Source organism: Geotrypetes seraphini, chromosome 2 (genome assembly GCF_902459505.1).
Source record: "Geotrypetes seraphini chromosome 2, aGeoSer1.1, whole genome shotgun sequence".
Taxonomy (NCBI): domain Eukaryota; kingdom Metazoa; phylum Chordata; class Amphibia; order Gymnophiona; family Dermophiidae; genus Geotrypetes; species Geotrypetes seraphini.
In genome coordinates, this window is record NC_047085.1 from 138,218,337 (window position 1) to 138,237,262 (window position 18,926).

The 18,926-nt window shown below is 40.4% G+C and overlaps 1 protein-coding gene across 10 annotated transcripts in view; it reads left to right on the top strand.

The window, feature by feature from the left end:
* ZNF521 (zinc finger protein 521) overlaps nucleotides 1–18,533 on the top strand; it is a 796,659-nt gene extending 778,126 nt beyond the window's left edge. For all 10 annotated transcript variants that reach the window (XM_033933840.1, XM_033933831.1, XM_033933833.1 and 7 more), the window contains one exon: nucleotides 17,737–18,533. In XM_033933840.1, the coding sequence (XP_033789731.1) occupies nucleotides 17,737–17,766 (30 nt within the window). In that variant the 3' untranslated portion in view covers nucleotides 17,767–18,533. The remainder of the gene's footprint in view (nucleotides 1–17,736) is intronic.
* Nucleotides 18,534–18,926: the final 393 nt, after the last annotated feature.

An 18,926-nucleotide genomic window follows, 5' to 3' on the forward strand; every position in this document is an offset into this window, starting at 1 on the left:
CAACCTGGAGAAAATATTTCTTCACACAACATGTAATTAAACTCTAGCATTCCTAAAAGAGAAGTCCATAGGCCATTATTGAATGGCTTGGGTAGATCATAGGATATAGCTAGTTCCTTGGGATCTGGGTTGGCCACTGCTGGAAATAGGATACTGGGCTTGATGTACCTTTGGTCTGTCCTAGTAAGGCAATTCTTATGTTCTTATGTGTTCTCTTATCTAGACAACTGGTTGATCAAAGCTTCAACACTTCAACAAGCTCACCAGGCCATGAATGCAGCAGTTCATCTATTAGAACTCCTGGGATTTTCAGTCAGCTACCAGAAATCCCATTTACAAACCACTCAAACTCTAGAGTTCATTGGGGCTCTACTGGACACAACTCAAGCTCATACCTTTCTACCACAACAGAGATTCAACACTATAGTTAGAAACATAGAAACATAATGGCAGATAAAAGCCAAATGGCCCATCTAGTCTGCCCATCCACAGTAACCATTATCTCTTTCTCTCTCTGAGAGATCCCACGTGCCTATCCCAGGCCCTCTTGGATTCAGACACAGGTTCTGTTTCCACCACCTCTTCCGGGAGACTGTTCCATGCATCTACCACCCTTTCTGTAAAAAAGTATTTCCTCAGATTACTCCGTAGCCTATCACCTCTTAACTTCATCCTATGCCCTCTCATTGCAGTTTCCTTTCAAATGAAAGAGATTCGACTCATTCACATTTATATTATGTAGGTATTTAAACGACTCTATCATATCTCCCCTCTCCCGCCTTTCTTCCAACATATATAGATTGAGATCTTTAAATTGCAAAGACCACACACCATTTTAGTAGCATTCCTCTGGACCGACTCCATCCTTTTTGCATCTTTTTGAAGGTGCAGCCTCCAGAATTGTGCACAGTATTCTAAATGAGGTTTCACCAGAGTCTTATACAGAGACATCAATACCTACTTTTTCCTACTGGCCATACCTCTTCCTATGCAACCCAGCATCCTTCTAGCTTTCGCCATCACCTTTTCTACCTGTTTGGCCACCTTAATATCATCACATACAATCACACCCAAGTCTTGTTCTTCCGTCGTGCACATAAGTTCTTCACTGTTTCTCTTGCCCAACATCAGATCACGGGACCATCATTTCTCAGTTTTTCACGGAGCTGAGAAGCTGTGTTTTTGGAGTTTCTCTACGCATGTAAAACATTTATTACATTACATTAGTGTCTTCTATCCCGCCAATACCTTTCAGTTCTAGGTGGTTTACAACAAGAGTTGGCCTAGGCATTTCCAGGGAGAATACATGGTTAATAGATGTAGTATGCGTCGGGGTAAAGGAGGGTTGATCAGGTTTAATTAGATCATTTGACAGATTTCTTGAATAGAAATTTTTTTTTGTTTTATTCTCAGTTTTTTCCTAATAATTCCTAATATTCTGTTTGACTTTTTGGCTGCTTAATCTTTGTGTCAGTATTTTATACCAAACAGAAGCTCCCTATCTAGCTTCTTCAGTACCACAGATTATGTCCTCAGCAAACAGGTACCATCCTTTTGGATTTACTCTCAGAAATTAGGTTGTAGTGTAATTGTTTAAGTTTGGGATTCAACTTGCTATTACAAGCTTATAAAATTACTCTGTGAAACCATCCAGCCTTGGTGACTTTCTGTATTTCATTCTACGTAATGTGCAATACCATTTACTTTTTTCTTCCTAAGGGGGGAGAGTGTGGTGCAGTGGTTAAAGCTGCAGCCTCACCACCCTGAGGCCATGGGTTTAAAACCCATACTGTTCCATGTGACCCTGAGTAAGTCACCCAATCCCCCCATTGCCCCAGGTACAGACAGGGAAAAATGTTTGTGCACCTGAATAAATCTATGTAACCCACTCTGAGCTCCCTTAGAAGAACAGTATGGAAAATTGAATAAATATATAAATTTGTCTAGACCCAGTCCTATTTATTAAGTACTGTATTAATTTAATGCTTAAAATTAATTATTATTTCTTTTTGATACAATTTATAAAGAGTAATTCTAATCTTATTCTTCTTATAAACTAATGGGCCAGTACTGAGCTGGCAGCAGTTGATGTTTTTATAAATGCTAAGTTGTACCGAGATATTCAGTGCTAGGCCATATTGGGCATTGCACAGAATAATCAGATCAGAAGCAATGCCCAGAGGTTATGCAGGTACAGCCAATGTTCTGTAACTACATCTGCAGAGTTATCCGTTATTGCCGGTGCCTGTCCATACTCCACCCCCAGGCCTCCCTGGCACTGCTCAGACAGTGATGTGGAAATCAGAGGGGACATTCAGCAGCACTGCTGAATTAAATGCCACTGAATATCCTGTTATGATTTACTACCTGGGAAAGAGCCTCTCATCCCCAGATAATTGTACAGGTATAGTGGTCTTTTAAATATTGCACTAAAAAGGATCACTTGTATTACAGCTATACATCTAATATTTGGTTTGAAAAAGTCTGAACATATCACTCCATATTATAAAAAATTGCATTGGTTACCAATGGAGGCTAGAATTGCATTCAAATTTGCTTGTGTATGTTATAAAACACTGCTAGGTTTTGCACCTACCTATCTTTTAAATCATTTTGTTCTACCAATGACCGCTCACCATACACGTAGAACTCCTCTGTTCTCATTTCCAACTTTGAAAGGATGCATAGCTATAAAATTTCTTGACAAAACTCTATCTTTCCAAACTGGTAAATGGAACAAGAATTTAAGTGATCTGATTTTGAACTCCCTCATATCAAACATTTAGACGATCTTTAAAAACTTACTTATTAATATCTGATTTCTTGAATAAAAAACCAAGAAATGGTCTTAGAGACATTTGGAGCATTGAGATTAAGCAATATATTTCTGCATCTCGATGGCCACGAATTTGGACTTGAAGGATGAGATGTACAGCGTCAACATCTATGAGACAAACATGTTTTTTTCTGTTACATAGATCTTTTTGGACCCCTGTTAGGTTGCACAAGTTAGTTCTAAATCTAATAGATGCTGGCATTGTCATCTGGACATAGAGACACTGGATCATCTGTTGTTCTATTGTCCTTTGATACTTAACTTTCAGAGGTCAATATGGAGTACGATTAACAACATATTGGAATCATCAAGTCCACTGATGTATGAGACTGTCATATGTGGAACGTTATTACATGTTAAACCCCCCTATGGATCGTTATAAATGCTGCCTTTTTCTTGTCATGACCGGGATAGCCATGCAGATGGGAACCCGGTCATGACAAGAAGAACTATGACCGGTCATGACAAGAAGAACTATGACCGCCTAAATTTTCCTTTCTGGTGGGCAAATTTGTGCTCCAGCTATAGATATGAAAAAATGAATGCCGATAGTTTGGGGCACAGTAATTTATTTAAGATGGTTTGGGGGCCGTTGACATCATATATTACCTCACTATAGTAGGTCTTTGATTATGAGTCAGTTTTTGTTTATTTTCATACACATCCAGGAAAAGGGGGGGGGGCTATTTCTGTCCTAATTTGACTTTTGAGTATGTCCACCTGGGGTGGGAGGATATTTTTAATCTGAATATGGTAAGGTTATTGGGATAGTCTATGTTTTTGTGTTTTATTGAATAATCATTGGGTGGGGGGGGAATGGTTGGTTATGCATATCTGTAAGTTGAATGTGCTTTTATTAACTTATTATATGGCATATATTTGTGTATTGCACTTTTGAAGTTTAGAAAATCAATAAAGAATTTTTTTTAAAAAAACAACTTATTTATTCAATAAATTTGTTTAACTATTTTGATGATGTATTTTTATATAAAATATTGATGTACTTTCGCTGCGATTTCGCAGCTTTTCTTGATGTGAACTGCTCTGAACTGCAAGGTACTGCAGGATACAAAAATTAAGTTATTATTAGTAATCTTCAAATAATACCTAGGTTTCTATAAATACATCGAACAGCCAGCTTGATGACTGCAAATGATGTTATGTTTGTATTTCAGCTTCACAAAGTGCAACAGTGCTACATTTGCTTTTGATGCATTGATTTTCTATATGTTTTATGTGCCTTTCCGGATTGCGCCATCTGTTAATCTTTAGCTTCTTTTTTCCTATACTAGTGTTTATGAGCATGTCTCTAGGAATTGATTTAAAAGTATCCCATTTAAGTGGATAAAAACTTTACATGAATCATTAAATGAGGAAATATTACACAATTGCCTTATTACATCTTGCTTCCCCACTGGTACTTCTTATAACCTTGGGCTGTCACATCACCCTCCATCATCTCAGGTACAAATTTAAGGATAGATTAATTAACCTGAGTTATTGCAGTTTAATGGACATTTTAGTAAATAGACCCCATTGACAGTAATGGAGCTCGTGTTAAATAGCCCGTGTTAAGTAGCAATAACATGCATTAAATAGCAATAATGTATAGTAATGCATTAACACAGATTAGTAAATTGAGTCCGTAGATTATAAATCCTCTTGGGTAGAAAATACCAGCTGTACTTAATTGCAACTCACCTTCAGCTCAGACTTGGAAAGGTGAGTAATGTAATCTAAAATCCAAATCCAAATATGATCTACCAAATCTGGATTCTTTAGAACGGTGTTTCTCAATCTGCGGTATGCATATCCTAACATGTATGCGGGCTGCCTGTTGGGGGTATGCGGACTGACTGCTGCCTGGGATCGCTTCCTGCCTGCCCCCCGCTGAAGCCACCGCCGATTCTTCCCTGTCACCCAATATGCTACATCCACCCCTACTTCCCCCCCCCCCGATCTGCTGCCACCTGACACACTCCATCCAATCATCCCCCACTGCCGCCACAACTCCAGGCAAGGAAGGGCCAGGCGCGTGCAGCGATTGCATGTCACTATCTCACAAGCCTTCCCCCCAACGTCAATTCTGACGTCGGAGAAAAACTTCCGGGCCAGCCAAGCAGTGATTGGCTGGCCTGGAACCTTTTCTCCAACATCAGAATTGACATCGGGGGAAGGGTTGTGGGCCAGCGGCGTGCAATTGCTGCACACTCCTGGCCCTTCCTTGCCCGGAGTTGCAGCAACAGTGGGGAATGATTAGATGGAGTGTGGTGGTGGCGGCGGACTGGGTGGCGGCAGACTGGGGGATGGATGTAGCATGTCGGGTGGCAGGGAGGAATCTGCGGTGGCTTCAGCGGGGAGCAGGCAGGCATTGGCATAGGTCAGCTTCGGGGGAGGAAGTAAGGGAGTGGGACAAAGACTGGAAGGAGTGAGAGGGAGGGGGCATGAACTCAGGACACAGAAGGAAGGGAGGGGGCATGAACGTGGGACACAAGGGAGGGAGGAAGGGGGCACTAACTTGGGACATAGGAGGGAGGGAGAGAATAGAAAGGGACAATTGTTAGCCCTGAGTGTGTGAGTGAGATGGAAACATGGGAAAAGGAAGAGGAAAATTGGGCATAGAAAGAAAGAGGGGGAGTGAAGTAGAGATGCATGGGAAATAGAAGGATGAGAGGGAGAAATGTTGGATATGGTGGTGGAGAGAGAACAGAGGGATAGATTGAAGGAGATGCAACGGGGAGGAATGTTGGGCTTAGTGATGGAGGAAGAGATGTGGCATGGTGTTGGAGAGGAGTGATAGAAGAAGAAATGGACATGGTGGTCAGTGGTGAAAAATGCTGCAAACTAAGAGGAAGGGGAAAGCCAACAGTCGACCTAGCGTCGACAATTCGGAAGACGGTATCCCATGAAGATACTAAGGGGAAAAAAGGCTGGGAAGAAACAAGGGACAAATTACAGGAGTCGACTAACCCAGAAGTGGAGGTTAGAAAGATTGTAGCAAAAGAGAAGACACCAAAGACCGAAGCACAGGGAAAGGAAATGAGAAGGACGAAATGCCAGGATCTAAATTGCATATATGCTAATACAAGGAGCCTAAGAAACAAAATGGAGGAACTAGAAGCCATGGCCAATGCAGAGGACATAGACATCAATGGAATCTCTGAAACGTGGTGGAATGAGGAAAACAGATGGGATACAGCATTGCCGGGATACAAGCTCTATCGCCAGGACAGGTCAGGACAGAAAGGAGGAGGAATAGCCCTATACGTAAAAGAAAGCATACAATCGACAAGAATGGACACAGCGGAGACGACCAACAAACTGGAATCGCTATGGGTTAAAATACCGGGTAGGAAAGGGCATGAAATAAAGATGGGCTTATACTATCATCCACCCAGGCAAACCAGAGATATTGATAAAGAAATGGATGCCGAGATGAAGCGAGAATGCAAAAGAGGTTACACGGCTGTTATGGGAGACTTCAACTACCCCGGGATAGACTGGAGTCTTGGAAGCTCAAGATGCGCCAGGGAGACAGAATTCCTGGAGGCTATACAAGTTTGCTTCATGGAGCAGCTTGTTAGAGAACTGACGAGAGGAAATGCAACTTTGGATCTAATCCTAAATAGGCTAATGGGACCTGCAAAGGAAGTGGAAGTAGTGGGACCGTTGGGAAATAGCGATCATAATATGATCGAGTTCAAGGTTGAAGTAGGAATACCGAACGGAAAGAGAACCATAGCGACAACTTTCAACTTCAGGAAAGGAAACTATGAAGCAATGAGGGAAATGGTAAGGAAGAAAATTAGGAACATTTCCAAAAAATGGCAAACGGTAGAACATGCCTGGTCTTTTTTCAAGGACACGGTGAGCGATGCGCAAAATCTGTACATCCCCAGATTCAGAAAGGGGTGCAAAATACCCGGTATGGATGACTAAAATAGTGAAGGAAGCGATAGCCAATAAGAAAAATTCATTCAGGAAATGGAAGAAGGACAAAACTGAGGAGAACTGGAAAGAGCATAGGAAGTATCAAAAAGAATGTCACAGTGTGGTTCCAAAAGCCAAAAGAGAGTACGAAGAGAGGCTAGCCAGGGAGGCACAAAATTTCAAACCATTCTTCAGATATGTTAAAGGGAAACAGCCAGCTAGGGAGGAGGTGGGACCGCTGGACGAAGGAGAAATCATATACCTTGATTTCCAAAAAGCCTTTGACAAGGTGCCTCACGAACGTCTACTCCGGAAACTGAAGAATCATGGGGTGGATGGAGACGTACATAGATGGATCAGAAACTGGTTGGCAGGTAGGAAACAGAGGGTAGGAGTGAAGGGCCACTACTCGGACTGGATGAGGGTCACGAGTGGTGTTCCGCAGGGCTCGGTGCTCAGGCCGCTGCTATTTAATATATTCATAAATGATCTAGAAACAGGGACGAAGTGTGAGATAATAAAATTTGCGGACGATACAAAAATATTTAGTGGAGCTGGAACTAAAGAGGAATGCGAAGAATTGCAAAGGGACTTGAACAAACTGGGGGAATGGGCGGCGAGATGGCAGATGAAGTTCAACGTTGAGAAATGTAAAGTATTGCATGTGGGAAGCAGAAACCCAAGGTACAACTATACGATGGGAGGGATGTTATTGAATGAGAGTACCCAAGAAAGGGACTTGGGGGTAATGGTGGACATGACAATGAAGCCGACGGCACAGTGCGCAGCGGCCGCTAAGAAAGCAAATAGAATGCTAGGTATAATCAAGAAGGGTATTACAACCAGGACAAAAGAAGTTATCCTGCCGTTGTATCGGGCGATGGTGCGCCCGCATCTGGAATACTGCGTCCAATATTGGTCGCCGTACCTTAAGAAGGATATGGCGTTACTCGAGAGGGTTTAGAGGAGAGCGTCACGTCTGATAAAAGGGATGGAAAACCTTTCATACGCTGAGAGATTGGAGAAACTGGGTCTCTTTTCCCTGGAGAAGAGGAGACTTAGAGGGGATATGATAGAGACTTATAAGATCATGAAGGGCATAGAGAGAGTGGAGAGGGACAGATTCTTCAAACTTTCTAAAAATAAAAGAACAAGAGGGCACTTGGAAAAATTGAAAGGGGACAGATTCAAAACGAATGCTAGGAAGTTCTTCTTTACCCAACGAGTGGTGGACAACTGGAATGCGCTTCCAGAGGGCGTAATAGGGCAGAGTACAGTACTGGGGTTTAAGAAAGGATTGGACAATTTCCTGCTGGAAAAGGGGATAGAAGGGTATAAATAGAGGATTACTGCACAGGTCCTGGACCTGTTGGGCCGCCGCGTGAGCGGACTTCTGGACATGATGGACCTCAGGTCTGACCCAGGAGAGGCATTGCTTATGTTCTTATGTTCTTATGATTTGGGGGATGAGAGTGGAAGACAAGTTGGACTCATGGAGGGACAGAGAGAGATGTTGGTTGAGGAATAGAATGAGGTCTGGAGGAGAAGAAAAGTGCAGGAGGCAAAAGAATAAATATTGGAAATGCAACCAGAGACTCATGAAATCACCAGACTACAAAGGTAGGAAAAATAATTTTATTTTAAATTTAGTGATCAAACTGTGTCAGTTTTGAGAATTTATATCTGCTGTCTATATTTTACACTATATTTGCCGATTATTCTATAGTTGTTACTGAGGTGGCATTGCATATTTTAAAGTCATGTGCCTTGATCTCTTTGAAAAAAACCTGAATATAAATGTTAATTAACATTTTCTCTGCGTACAGTATGCTTTGTGGGTTTTTTAATTTTGTGGTTACCATTATGTATTAATAAAATTATATTGTGTGTATATGAAAAATGGATGGAAGAAATTGCATTACAATTATTATTATTATGGGGTGGAGTCAGGAGCGGTGTTTGGGCAGGTCAGGGGTTGAGTTTGGGCGGGTCAGGGGCAGAGTTGGGTGAGTCTGGGGTGGAATTTGGACAGGGGTACTCGGTTGGTATTTGTTAGGCTTAGGGGGGTACTTGACTTGAAAAGGTTGAGAAACACTGCTTTAGAACATATTGTGATGACTTTTCCAGTTGTAAAGAAATTTCAGCATAGTTGGATAACCCTATATAACACAATTTTTGTTCCTGGACAATAAGTGTAATTTCCCAATTGCTCATGCCTAAAACATACAGAAAATGACTGTTATTTCCATAAAATTTTGCTTTTGTGACCAGGATAGTCAAAGTTTGCAATTTATCTATTTAAGATGTGAAAATGCCAAATTCTCATCTTTTCATTCTTATGAAGTCATAAAAGCAACATATGAATCACAATTAACAATCATTTATATTGAAGTTATACAAAGATGACCACAGAAGATTTAGAAGTAAGTAGTTTTTTCAGATTTGTGATTATATTGTAAGTCACTTTCATGAATCAGCCCCCAGATATAGTCTCCCATGATGTTCTCATTATTTTGTCCTTCATAGCAGCATTCAAAGTCCAGTATATCTTGGTGGAAGCATTCACCATGCTCCTCTGAGTATGCTCCCATGTTCTCCTTGAATGTCTCAAGATGATCATCAAAGACATGGATTTTGAGAGACATCCTACAGCTCATTTTAGTGTAATTCTTCATCAGATTCTCAACCAACTCCATATAGTTTTTGGCTTTGTGATTTCCCAGTAAGCCCCGAACTAGAGAATGTAACGGGGACAAATTTTTCCCCATCCCCGCAGGTACTCATTTTCCTGTACTGTCCTGGCGAGTTATTTTCCTGTCCCTGCCCCATTCCTGCAAGCTCTATCCTCATCTGCACAAACTTCAAACACTTTAAAAACATAAGTGTCTGAGGCTTGTGTGGTTATGGCAGAGCTTACAGGAATGGGACAGGGACTGTGACAAAACTTGTGGGAACGAGATGGGGAAATTGAGTTCCTGTGGGGATGGGGAAAAATTTGTCCCCTTGTCATTCTCTACCTCGAACCACTGTGACAAAGCTATTTCAAGCCGCTTTCTCCTTCCTAATTAGCTTCTTGGGAAATTCCTTGCACTCCAGGATCTTCTTTATCTGTGGTCTGACAAAGACACCAGCTTTGACTTTTGCCTCAGACAGATTAGGGAAGATGTCTTGAAGGTACTTGAAGGCTGCCAACTCCTTATCTAGGCCCAATTGGATGTGCAATGGTGGAACCATTGGTTCCCATTTGACACTGTTTCTCCCCACAGAGAACTCAGTCCGTTGTGACCAATCCTGCCTTTGGTAGTGCACCTTTGTGTCCCTGCTGTTCCAAAGGCAGAGATAGCAGGGAAACGGTAAAATTGCCTTGGAGACCCATTAGGAATGCCACCATTTTGAAGTCTCTGATAACCTCCCAGCCGTACTCAGCATACTTCATGGTGCCTAGTAAGGTCTTGATGCTAATCCTCTTTGAGTTGCACTGAGTCAGTGGAAGAGATAGGTACTTGTTCATGTTATGGAGCAGCATGGCAATGATGCTCCTGGATGAGTTGTCAATGAAGAGACAGCTCTTTCGGGTTACAGGTGATTCCAATTGCCTCAAACAGACTGGTCACATTATGGCAGAAACATAGCTCATCTTGATGAATGAAGAAGTTGGAAAAAGCTTGTTGATGCTTCCTTTGATCATCCAAGTTCCGCTGCTTGAGCCTAGACATAAAAAGCTCAGCATTGGACTGATCAAATTGTTGCGGACTTTTTGGTTTGGATAGTATAGGTTTCTCTCATCAGCTACACCACTAATACTGTAAACTGGATCTACAATGTCTCCCTCACTCACAGCCTTGCTTCTCTCTTCTGAAGATAGCTGCTCTTTGGAGGAGTGGGCATAGGGTAGTGCTGCCCGATTCAGGAAAAAATATTTCAATTCAGTTCAGCCTGTTGAATCAATTTTTCAACTCGATTTTCCTGCCCAATTGGGTGTTTTTTTCAAAACATCCTGGTGGGTTTATTTTATAGCCTCTTCACCCCTTTTGCCCTCTCCTACCCACACTGGTGCTGTGATGTAAACAAAATAAACAAACGAAAAAGACTTTTCCTCTCTCTGTTAAATCCTTGTTCACGTTTGCAGTCTAATACCAGCTCTGGCAGGATACAAATTTCAAATCTGACACATTGTAATCACAAAACAGAAAATAAAATTATTTTTTTTCTACCTTTTGTTGTCTGATCATTTTTCAAATCATGTTGGTCCCAGGCTCTGCAACAAACGTCTTCTGATAACTTGCTTGCCAGGGTCTCTTGCTCATTTGTCGTTTTCTTCTTTATCCATGGTAACCATCCATCTTCCATTTCTGTCCTCCCCTTCCATTTTCCTTCCCTCCCCTGGAGGTCTGGCATCTTTTTACTGTCTCTATTCCCGTAGCTGCAGCGATGGACCCCACAATCCCCAGATCCACCATCTCTCCTTTTCTCAAATACCTTTCATCCAGTATCTCTTCCTCCTTCCTCACCAGCTCTCCCTTTCTTTTTCTAACTACCCTCCTATCCAGTATCTCTATCCCCCTCACACCATCCCTTGTGTCCAACATCTCTCCCTTTCTGTTTCTTTCCTCCCTTTCTGTTCCTTCCCTCCCTAAATCCCAGTGTCCATCTCTCTCCCTCTCCTGTTTTTAGATCCATTATTTCTTCTATCCCTCCCCCATCTCCCCTCTCCATGATCTCCCCAAAGTCCATCTCCCCCTCCACCATTCATCTCCCCCCCTCCACCAAGTTCACCTCTCCCATCCATCTTCTCCCCATATCTCCCTCTCCAGTCCACCAACTCCCCCAAGTCCATCTCCCCTCTCCACCATCTACCTTTATTTTGATGTTACAACATGTTGCCAGTGACAGTAGTTATTTAGCAATCCACTCCTGTCACCACTCCTTGCGTCTCACTCTACTTCCTGTTTCCGCTTGGGCGGCCGAATGGAGAGAAGACGCCCGGAATAGTGGCAAGGTAGTGCATTGCATTTGCTACCGCCACTTTTGCCTGACCAGGGAGGAGAGGAGAAATACTTCCGGATGGGAAGCAGAGAGCCTTGCTGCCGCCGATCTGCACACAGAGACTTGTTCAGGTTTTCCCTCTGCCACCAGAGTCCTTGCTTTGATGTAACTTCTGGTTTTGCAAAACCAGAAGTTACATCAGAAGCAAGGACTCTGGTGGCAGAGGAAAAGCCCGAACGGGTCTCTAGCAAGGGGGCCGACGAATCGATAAGTTCAATTTTTTTTCAAAAACAAATCGATTTGAATCAATTCACCTAAAGTGAATTGGTGAATCAATTTGAATTGCAAATCGGGCAGCACTAGTATGGGGAGCTTAGGGCAATGAGGTACTGGGGAGATGGATGAAGGAATGTCCGGATAAGTGATTGCAGATGCATGCTTGCCAGTTCGACGTTTGAAAGGGTCCATCATGTAAAAATAGCAGTTGCTTCAGTGGTCAGTGAGTTCGTGCAAATTCTTGAAATAGCAAACTTCATGACTCTCTTTTCCCCTCTGTACCATCCTGTAGAAGAACAAAATGAAATTGTGGTAATGAAAACAATACATTTATTTCACCTATGAATAATGTGTATGAGACTCTCACAACATTGTATATACTCAAATATAAACTGATCCGAATAAAAACTGAGGTAACCTTTTTTCTCCTAAAAAGGTTAACTTGAATATAAAATGGCCGCTGCAAGTTCCCGTGGCAAACCTCATGAGACCGCAGGAACTTGTGAGCATTTGTGGCAGCCATTTTAGATAGTGGTTCGCATGGAGCAGGAGCATAGGAAGATTGCTCCTGCCCCTGTTCACCGCTGGACCACCAGGGCTTCAAGATAGGCATTCTAGATGTTTGGGAGGTGGGATGCTTTAGTGTCAGCTATGATAGGAGAAGGGAAGGATCTCTTCTGTCCAAGCTCACTGCTGGACCACCAGGGCTTACGACAGGCCAGGGAAGGTCTGCAACAGGTCTAGAACACCGACTTGAATATAAACCAAGATCCCCATTTTTGGGGCCCAAAAATCTGTATTTCATATATGATCTATTTTCAAATAACCTTGAAAATTTAAATTTAAATATTTGTAAAAATTAAACATTCTAAGAAATTGTATTGCAGAAAACTCAACCATCCTACTGAGAAACACAATTGTCTTACTTTCCAGGGTGTTTTGGCAGTGCTCTCATGTGAAGTGAGGTGCCCAAAGTTTGTCTTGATCCCCAACAGGCATGCTGAAATATGCCTCGTAGGCATCTAACATCTTAGCAGATGCTTCTACAGAGTACTTTTTCCCTCTTGTCGTGATAAATTGGCTGCATACATAGCAAAATACATCTGCCAGATATTTGCAACCTCTGGATGCTATCTAAAACAATGCAGATATGTTGCTATGTAGACAGTTGGAATTGAACTGAGCTGGTGGATTTAAGATCTCTATAGTAATACTGTACTACCTTTTATATTGATTAGAAAGTTCTTAAAGTTACTCTAAGGGTCCTTTTTACTAAATCCTATGACCAAAATTAGCACAAAAAATGTAAATTTCAAAATATCAGTGTTTTAGTCCCAAAAACAAAGTTTGAGTTGAATGATAGCCATTTTCTATACTTTTATGGCATAGGCAATTAAGAATACTTATTACCCAGGCATTAAAAATTTTTTCTGTTTGTTTCATAATGTAATATAATACTATAGATTTAGTCCTAAAATACTAAAGGCATAAGCCAGAGCTTCCTGAAATGAGTCATAATCCTTGGTATCGCAAAACCTGCATTTGGGATTGTGACTTCAGCAGACTTAAAACAGAAATGTCATTGGCCCATGCTTGCTATTGAGCCCATGCTATAAATAGACCCATGTGGGCTTCATGGAAGGCAGAGAGATGAAGACAGCATCAGCTGCAATGCTACAGGAGGGCTAGGAGCATAGAATGGAGGACAGGATAGTCCTAGAGGTTATGGCCACAACGTTTTTTAATTGTTGGTATGAGCATTTGGGATATCAGTAAATGATCTATTTCAGTAAATGATTTATGTTATATGAGGAAAGAAAAAAAAGGTATAGCAGCTACCTGTAAGATGCAAGATCATCAGTGACTTTAATAGCCTTTAGAGATTCATTCCGGCTAATATTCAATACTATTTAACCAGCCAGAACTGGTGCTGACCAGTTAAATAGCACATAGCCAGTTAAATTCACTGCAAGATAACCAGTTATTTCCACTGAATATTTATGGTTAGTTGCTAAAAGTTAACCAGCTATATCACATGTTAACTGGCAATTTTCAGCTCTGAGCGTCTAAGTTTAGTAGCCAGATCTCTGGCTATTTTAAACTTAACCAGTCAGCACCTAATACTGACTTAACCAATTAACTTTTTAGTGGCCAAAAAGAAAACCCCAGATATTGAATGCTGGTTACTGGAAATGGCCCAGCATTGAAAATCCAGAGTCAGCGCCAACCGTGGGAGGTACCTGTCCTGCCTCCCGTGGTCTGAATATCAGCCTCATTATTTGTATTTATCTATTTAAAAAATTTCTATACCGTCTTTAGCCTAAACGGTTTACAAAATCTGCATACATAAGTTTTAAGACAATATAAAAAACATAAACATAAGCTGATCAGATCCTCTGAAAATCAGCAATCCGGAAAAATCAATGCCTAAAAAAGGCATTTACAAACTGTTGTGTCTTGAGTAGTTTCTTAAATGCAACTCTATTACCATATTTCCGTATCTGCCTCGCAAGTGAGTTCCACAATTTTGCCCCTGCACAACAAAAGGTCATTGCGCTGGTTTCTACATGTTTTGGATAGACATTCGCCTGTAACAGCGCTGAATTTTCAGAGCACAATGATCTTTTCGGTAGGTAATTAGTCATCTTACTCTTGACGAATTCAGGAATCGTACCGTACAGGAATTGATGACAAATTATGTTTACCTTTATATTCAGACGCCTGTCTAATATTAGTAGTTGAGGTCCCCTCTAAAAATATTAATTATGATTTTCAAAAATGTTTCAGGGAGTTGGGGCACATACACTTACAGGAAGAAAAAAACATTATGCCAGATCTATGTCAACTGTAATATTCCAAATCCTAAGGGGATAAATTTGAAGAAAATGTTTCTTCTTTTGTGTACCAGGCTGCAAAAGCATGGAATATATGTACTGCCAGAAAGGTTAAAGTTTTTTTTTTGTCTAATTACAGGATTTTTAAAAAATCTATAAAAATGTTTTTGTTTCCAAATATGTTTTACTTAAATGAAATTTTATGACATATTGTCATCTTCAGGTTTTGTTAACTATGACCAGTTCCTACAAGAATATGCTAGGTTAATTTACCTAGCTTCTTTTAATTATCATCCACTTAGAACAGGGATCTCAAAGTCGCTCCTTGAGGGCCGCAATCCAGTCAGGTTTTCAGGATTTCCCCAATGAATATGCATTGAAAGCAGTGCATGCACATAGATCTCGTGCATATTCATTGGGGAAATCCTGAAATCCCGACTGGATTGCGGCCCTCAAGGAGAGACTTTGAGACCCCTGACTTAGAACTACATAGGTATTAGTGGAACATAAGAAGCAAAATGTACTTATAGATCATGATTTCTGTGCACTCAAATTTAAATTCAATTTTATTCCACATGAACAATTATGGATGTTGTTTTAGAAGACTTACATGGCATTTACACATTTAAGTGGCCAAAAAGGTCAAATAGTAATTTTAGAAAAGTCACTACATACAGATGTATATGCTCAGGATTCACAGTTTTCAAAAGGACATAGTCTGGGAATAGTCACAAAGGGCCGAATTCTGCAATTGGCGCCGGTATCGGCTGTTCGCGTGCCAGTCATGTACCGGCGCCGGTTGCAGAATCATGGCCACGTGTACAGTAGGCGCTGGAAGCGTAGGCCAGGGTTTTCAAAGTCCACATTTCTGACGCCTACTTAACACGTGAATCGCACCTACGGAGGCGCTTTTTGAAATCTAACACCACTTCCGGAGTTAGCCAAGCCTACAGTGATGTTAGGCATCATAAAACACCTCTGTAGGCACAACCTAAAACTCTTTAGTAAACGTGTGTTTTAGAAAGCTCTGCTCTTAAGGGTTGAAGTTACCTACATGGGCAGCTGTTAAGTCGAGTTATTTTACCAAGTTATGTTGATAACTTCCCCCTTAATGATTTGCATTTGTTGTTATCCTGTTAACAATTTTTTTTTTTTACTGATGCTGTTTTTGTTTTATTGAACTTTCCCAGGGTTCTTGAGGTAATAATTATTTCAGTAAATTTAAATTTTATTTTGAACCTCTCTAACGAATAAAGTATAGCTAAAAAATGAAGCACTTGCTGTCATAATGAACAGGAAATCTCTCTGCAGTTGTAGGTATGTAGCATAATAAGGGCAGTTCTGTAAAGGGATACCTTAGTCCTTTTGTTTTTTCCCATATATGATTTCTTTTCTATATTTATTGTAGTTCTCCCCCCTATCCTTTTGTTCTTATTACATTTATTTTGTGTCTTGTTCGTCTGAGTATATTTTGTCTGTTTAATACTGTTTTTAATTCTGTTTTTATTTCTGTTCTTACCCCTATTTTATTGTTGTAATACGCTTAGTAATTTGATAAGCGTTTAATCAAATTTACAATAAACTTGGAAACTTGGCACCTAGAGGGCGCCTATCTGGAGCTATGAATGTACATGTGCATATATGCAGCTTAACTGTAGGTGGCTCCCTATAGAAAGTAGCCCCAATGGGAGTGATTTCTATACCATGGGAACTAATATTTACAAATTGATTATGAATGTAAATATTGAGAATAATGGCATAAATGGGCACATATGGGTGCACATATACACTTAAATGTCAAAAATCCATCTAAGCACTATTCTGTAAATATGCACATATCTTACAAAGAACATATTTCATAGGTAGATGGTAACATGGGCAGGTCTCATACTTACGTGTGTAACTCATAGACTAGTATAAGTTTATATGTATATCGCCAGCATTTAGGCATGAGCCCTTACACCAGTTCTACAGCTGGTGTAAGAGCTTAAACCTAAATTGTAAGGCCTGGATTCTGCAAATGGTGCCTAAATCAGCCAGCACCTAGAAAAATGGTGCCAGCCATGTTTTAGTCATGCTTAGGTGCCATTTACAGAATCACGCCTAGTGGTGCCTATATAAAAACGAGGCGCTGGAAATGTAGGCCAAGGTTTTAAAGGCCTACAATTCAGGTGCCTAAGTTTTTGGAGAATCGTGCTTAGCAGTGCCTAAGTCACACTCCACCCATAAAAACACCAATTTAGGCATTAGGTGCTGCTAAGCACCATGTGATAGGGGCCTACCTTTTATAGAATCAGGTAGGCAGGCGCTGTTCGCCCAATTAATTATTATTATTTTTTTTTTTTTCAATTATTGAAGCTATTAAGGAGATTTTGCCAATTAAGTTAGACGCCCTTTAAAGAATCTGGTCCTAAGTACGTATTTCACCTATTAACCTTTTCCTATCGTAATAGGAAGCCTCCGAGCAGGGCGACCCTAGTCACGTGACCTAGAGGTGTGCGCCGAGTTTGTCCCATACCCTGGGACGAACGATAGTTAGAGCAGATCATTTCTACAATGGCAATGACATTTTTGGAATATCCCGTCATTTGGAACACACAATAGGAAAAGGTTAAGCAAGTATTCTATAAAGGAAAGTGGGTGCTTAGAATAGGTGTCCCACGTTACCTGAATATAGGCACATTGTTATAGAATTACCCAACAAATGTCCAGAAGACCCAACTGGGAACAATATTTACTATAGTGGGGAAAAATGGGGCATGGAAATTTCAGATTGTCGAAGCTGCTTTTTTTTATTAAAAAAAATTTGAACATTCTGCACTTCAAGTATAATGGCTTAAACTTGTTTTTCTTTCCTTTTTCTCGTTATTACAGAACCATACGATGACCCAGCATAGTAGTTAATGCAACCATCACCTTTACTGAAAACTGTTTGTGGCACAGAAAGGGAACATGTTTTACTCTTTGCACGAAACTTTTGTTGTTAATGTATATTATTCAGAAACATTGTATTGTACCATAAAATCTGTATTATCAATACTGTTGAATGTCCATGTGTTTGAACTTTTGAGCACCGGATAGACTTCCTGTATATAAAGTGTTGCACATGTATTATGTTGTCTGATACTAAGATGGTCTTATAAAGATGTTGGACTTGGGCCCTATTCAAAGAACAATCATGTGAGGAAAAAGTTTAAGTAACTTTATTTTGAAGGAAGAAGAATACAAAAAAAAGAGCTACATTCAGATCAACTGCATTTTTATCTTCCTTTTTATTTCATCTTAAGCCTAGAATCTCTCTCTTGGTATGCAAACTGTTTGAATCCAAGACTCTGTTTTAATTGCAGAAGATTCTTTAAAAAGAAGACTCTCACAAAGCAGAAACTCAGCCTTGAATAAAGCCCATATATATATTTGTAAGCCTTGCAATTATGACAGCATTACCATATATGCAATAGTTGTTATGTAGATTGTCCAAGAAACTTTTTCTTCTGGAAACTGAAGCTTTGAGTGTTCAACTTTTCCTTAAAGGATTTCACACAGCCAAATTCTTGAATCAGTTGAACTAACCTGTATGTTACTGTTATTAATGTTTACTCTGCGATCTGAACCTGGAGATTACTGGAATTGTTTTCCAAGAGGAAATAAATTCAATTTACCATTATATACAAGCATAGTTGACTGCGTGACTTTTTTTTCTTGTTACAGCTAATAAAATGTTATCTCCTGAATCCTTGCAAATGAAACACGCACATTCCTTCTTTTTCTTTGCTATCCATTGCAGTTCTGATAAAATCACACTACTGACACAATGTATTGAATTTTATCATGTGTCTCTATAAGTCTCAATTTGCCAGAAATTTCTAAGAGCTATCACGCGTGCATCTATTATGAATTGTATGGTGCAGGTGAATGCCAAGTCAAAGCTGTCATCTTGACAGGAATAAAACTGACTGATTGACATGATATTATATTAATTAGTGTCTTTTCAAGCTTAAAAAAATGGGTAAAAGTGCTCTTAATTTTTAACAGGATTTCTTAAAGATTTTTAAATTCCTCATATG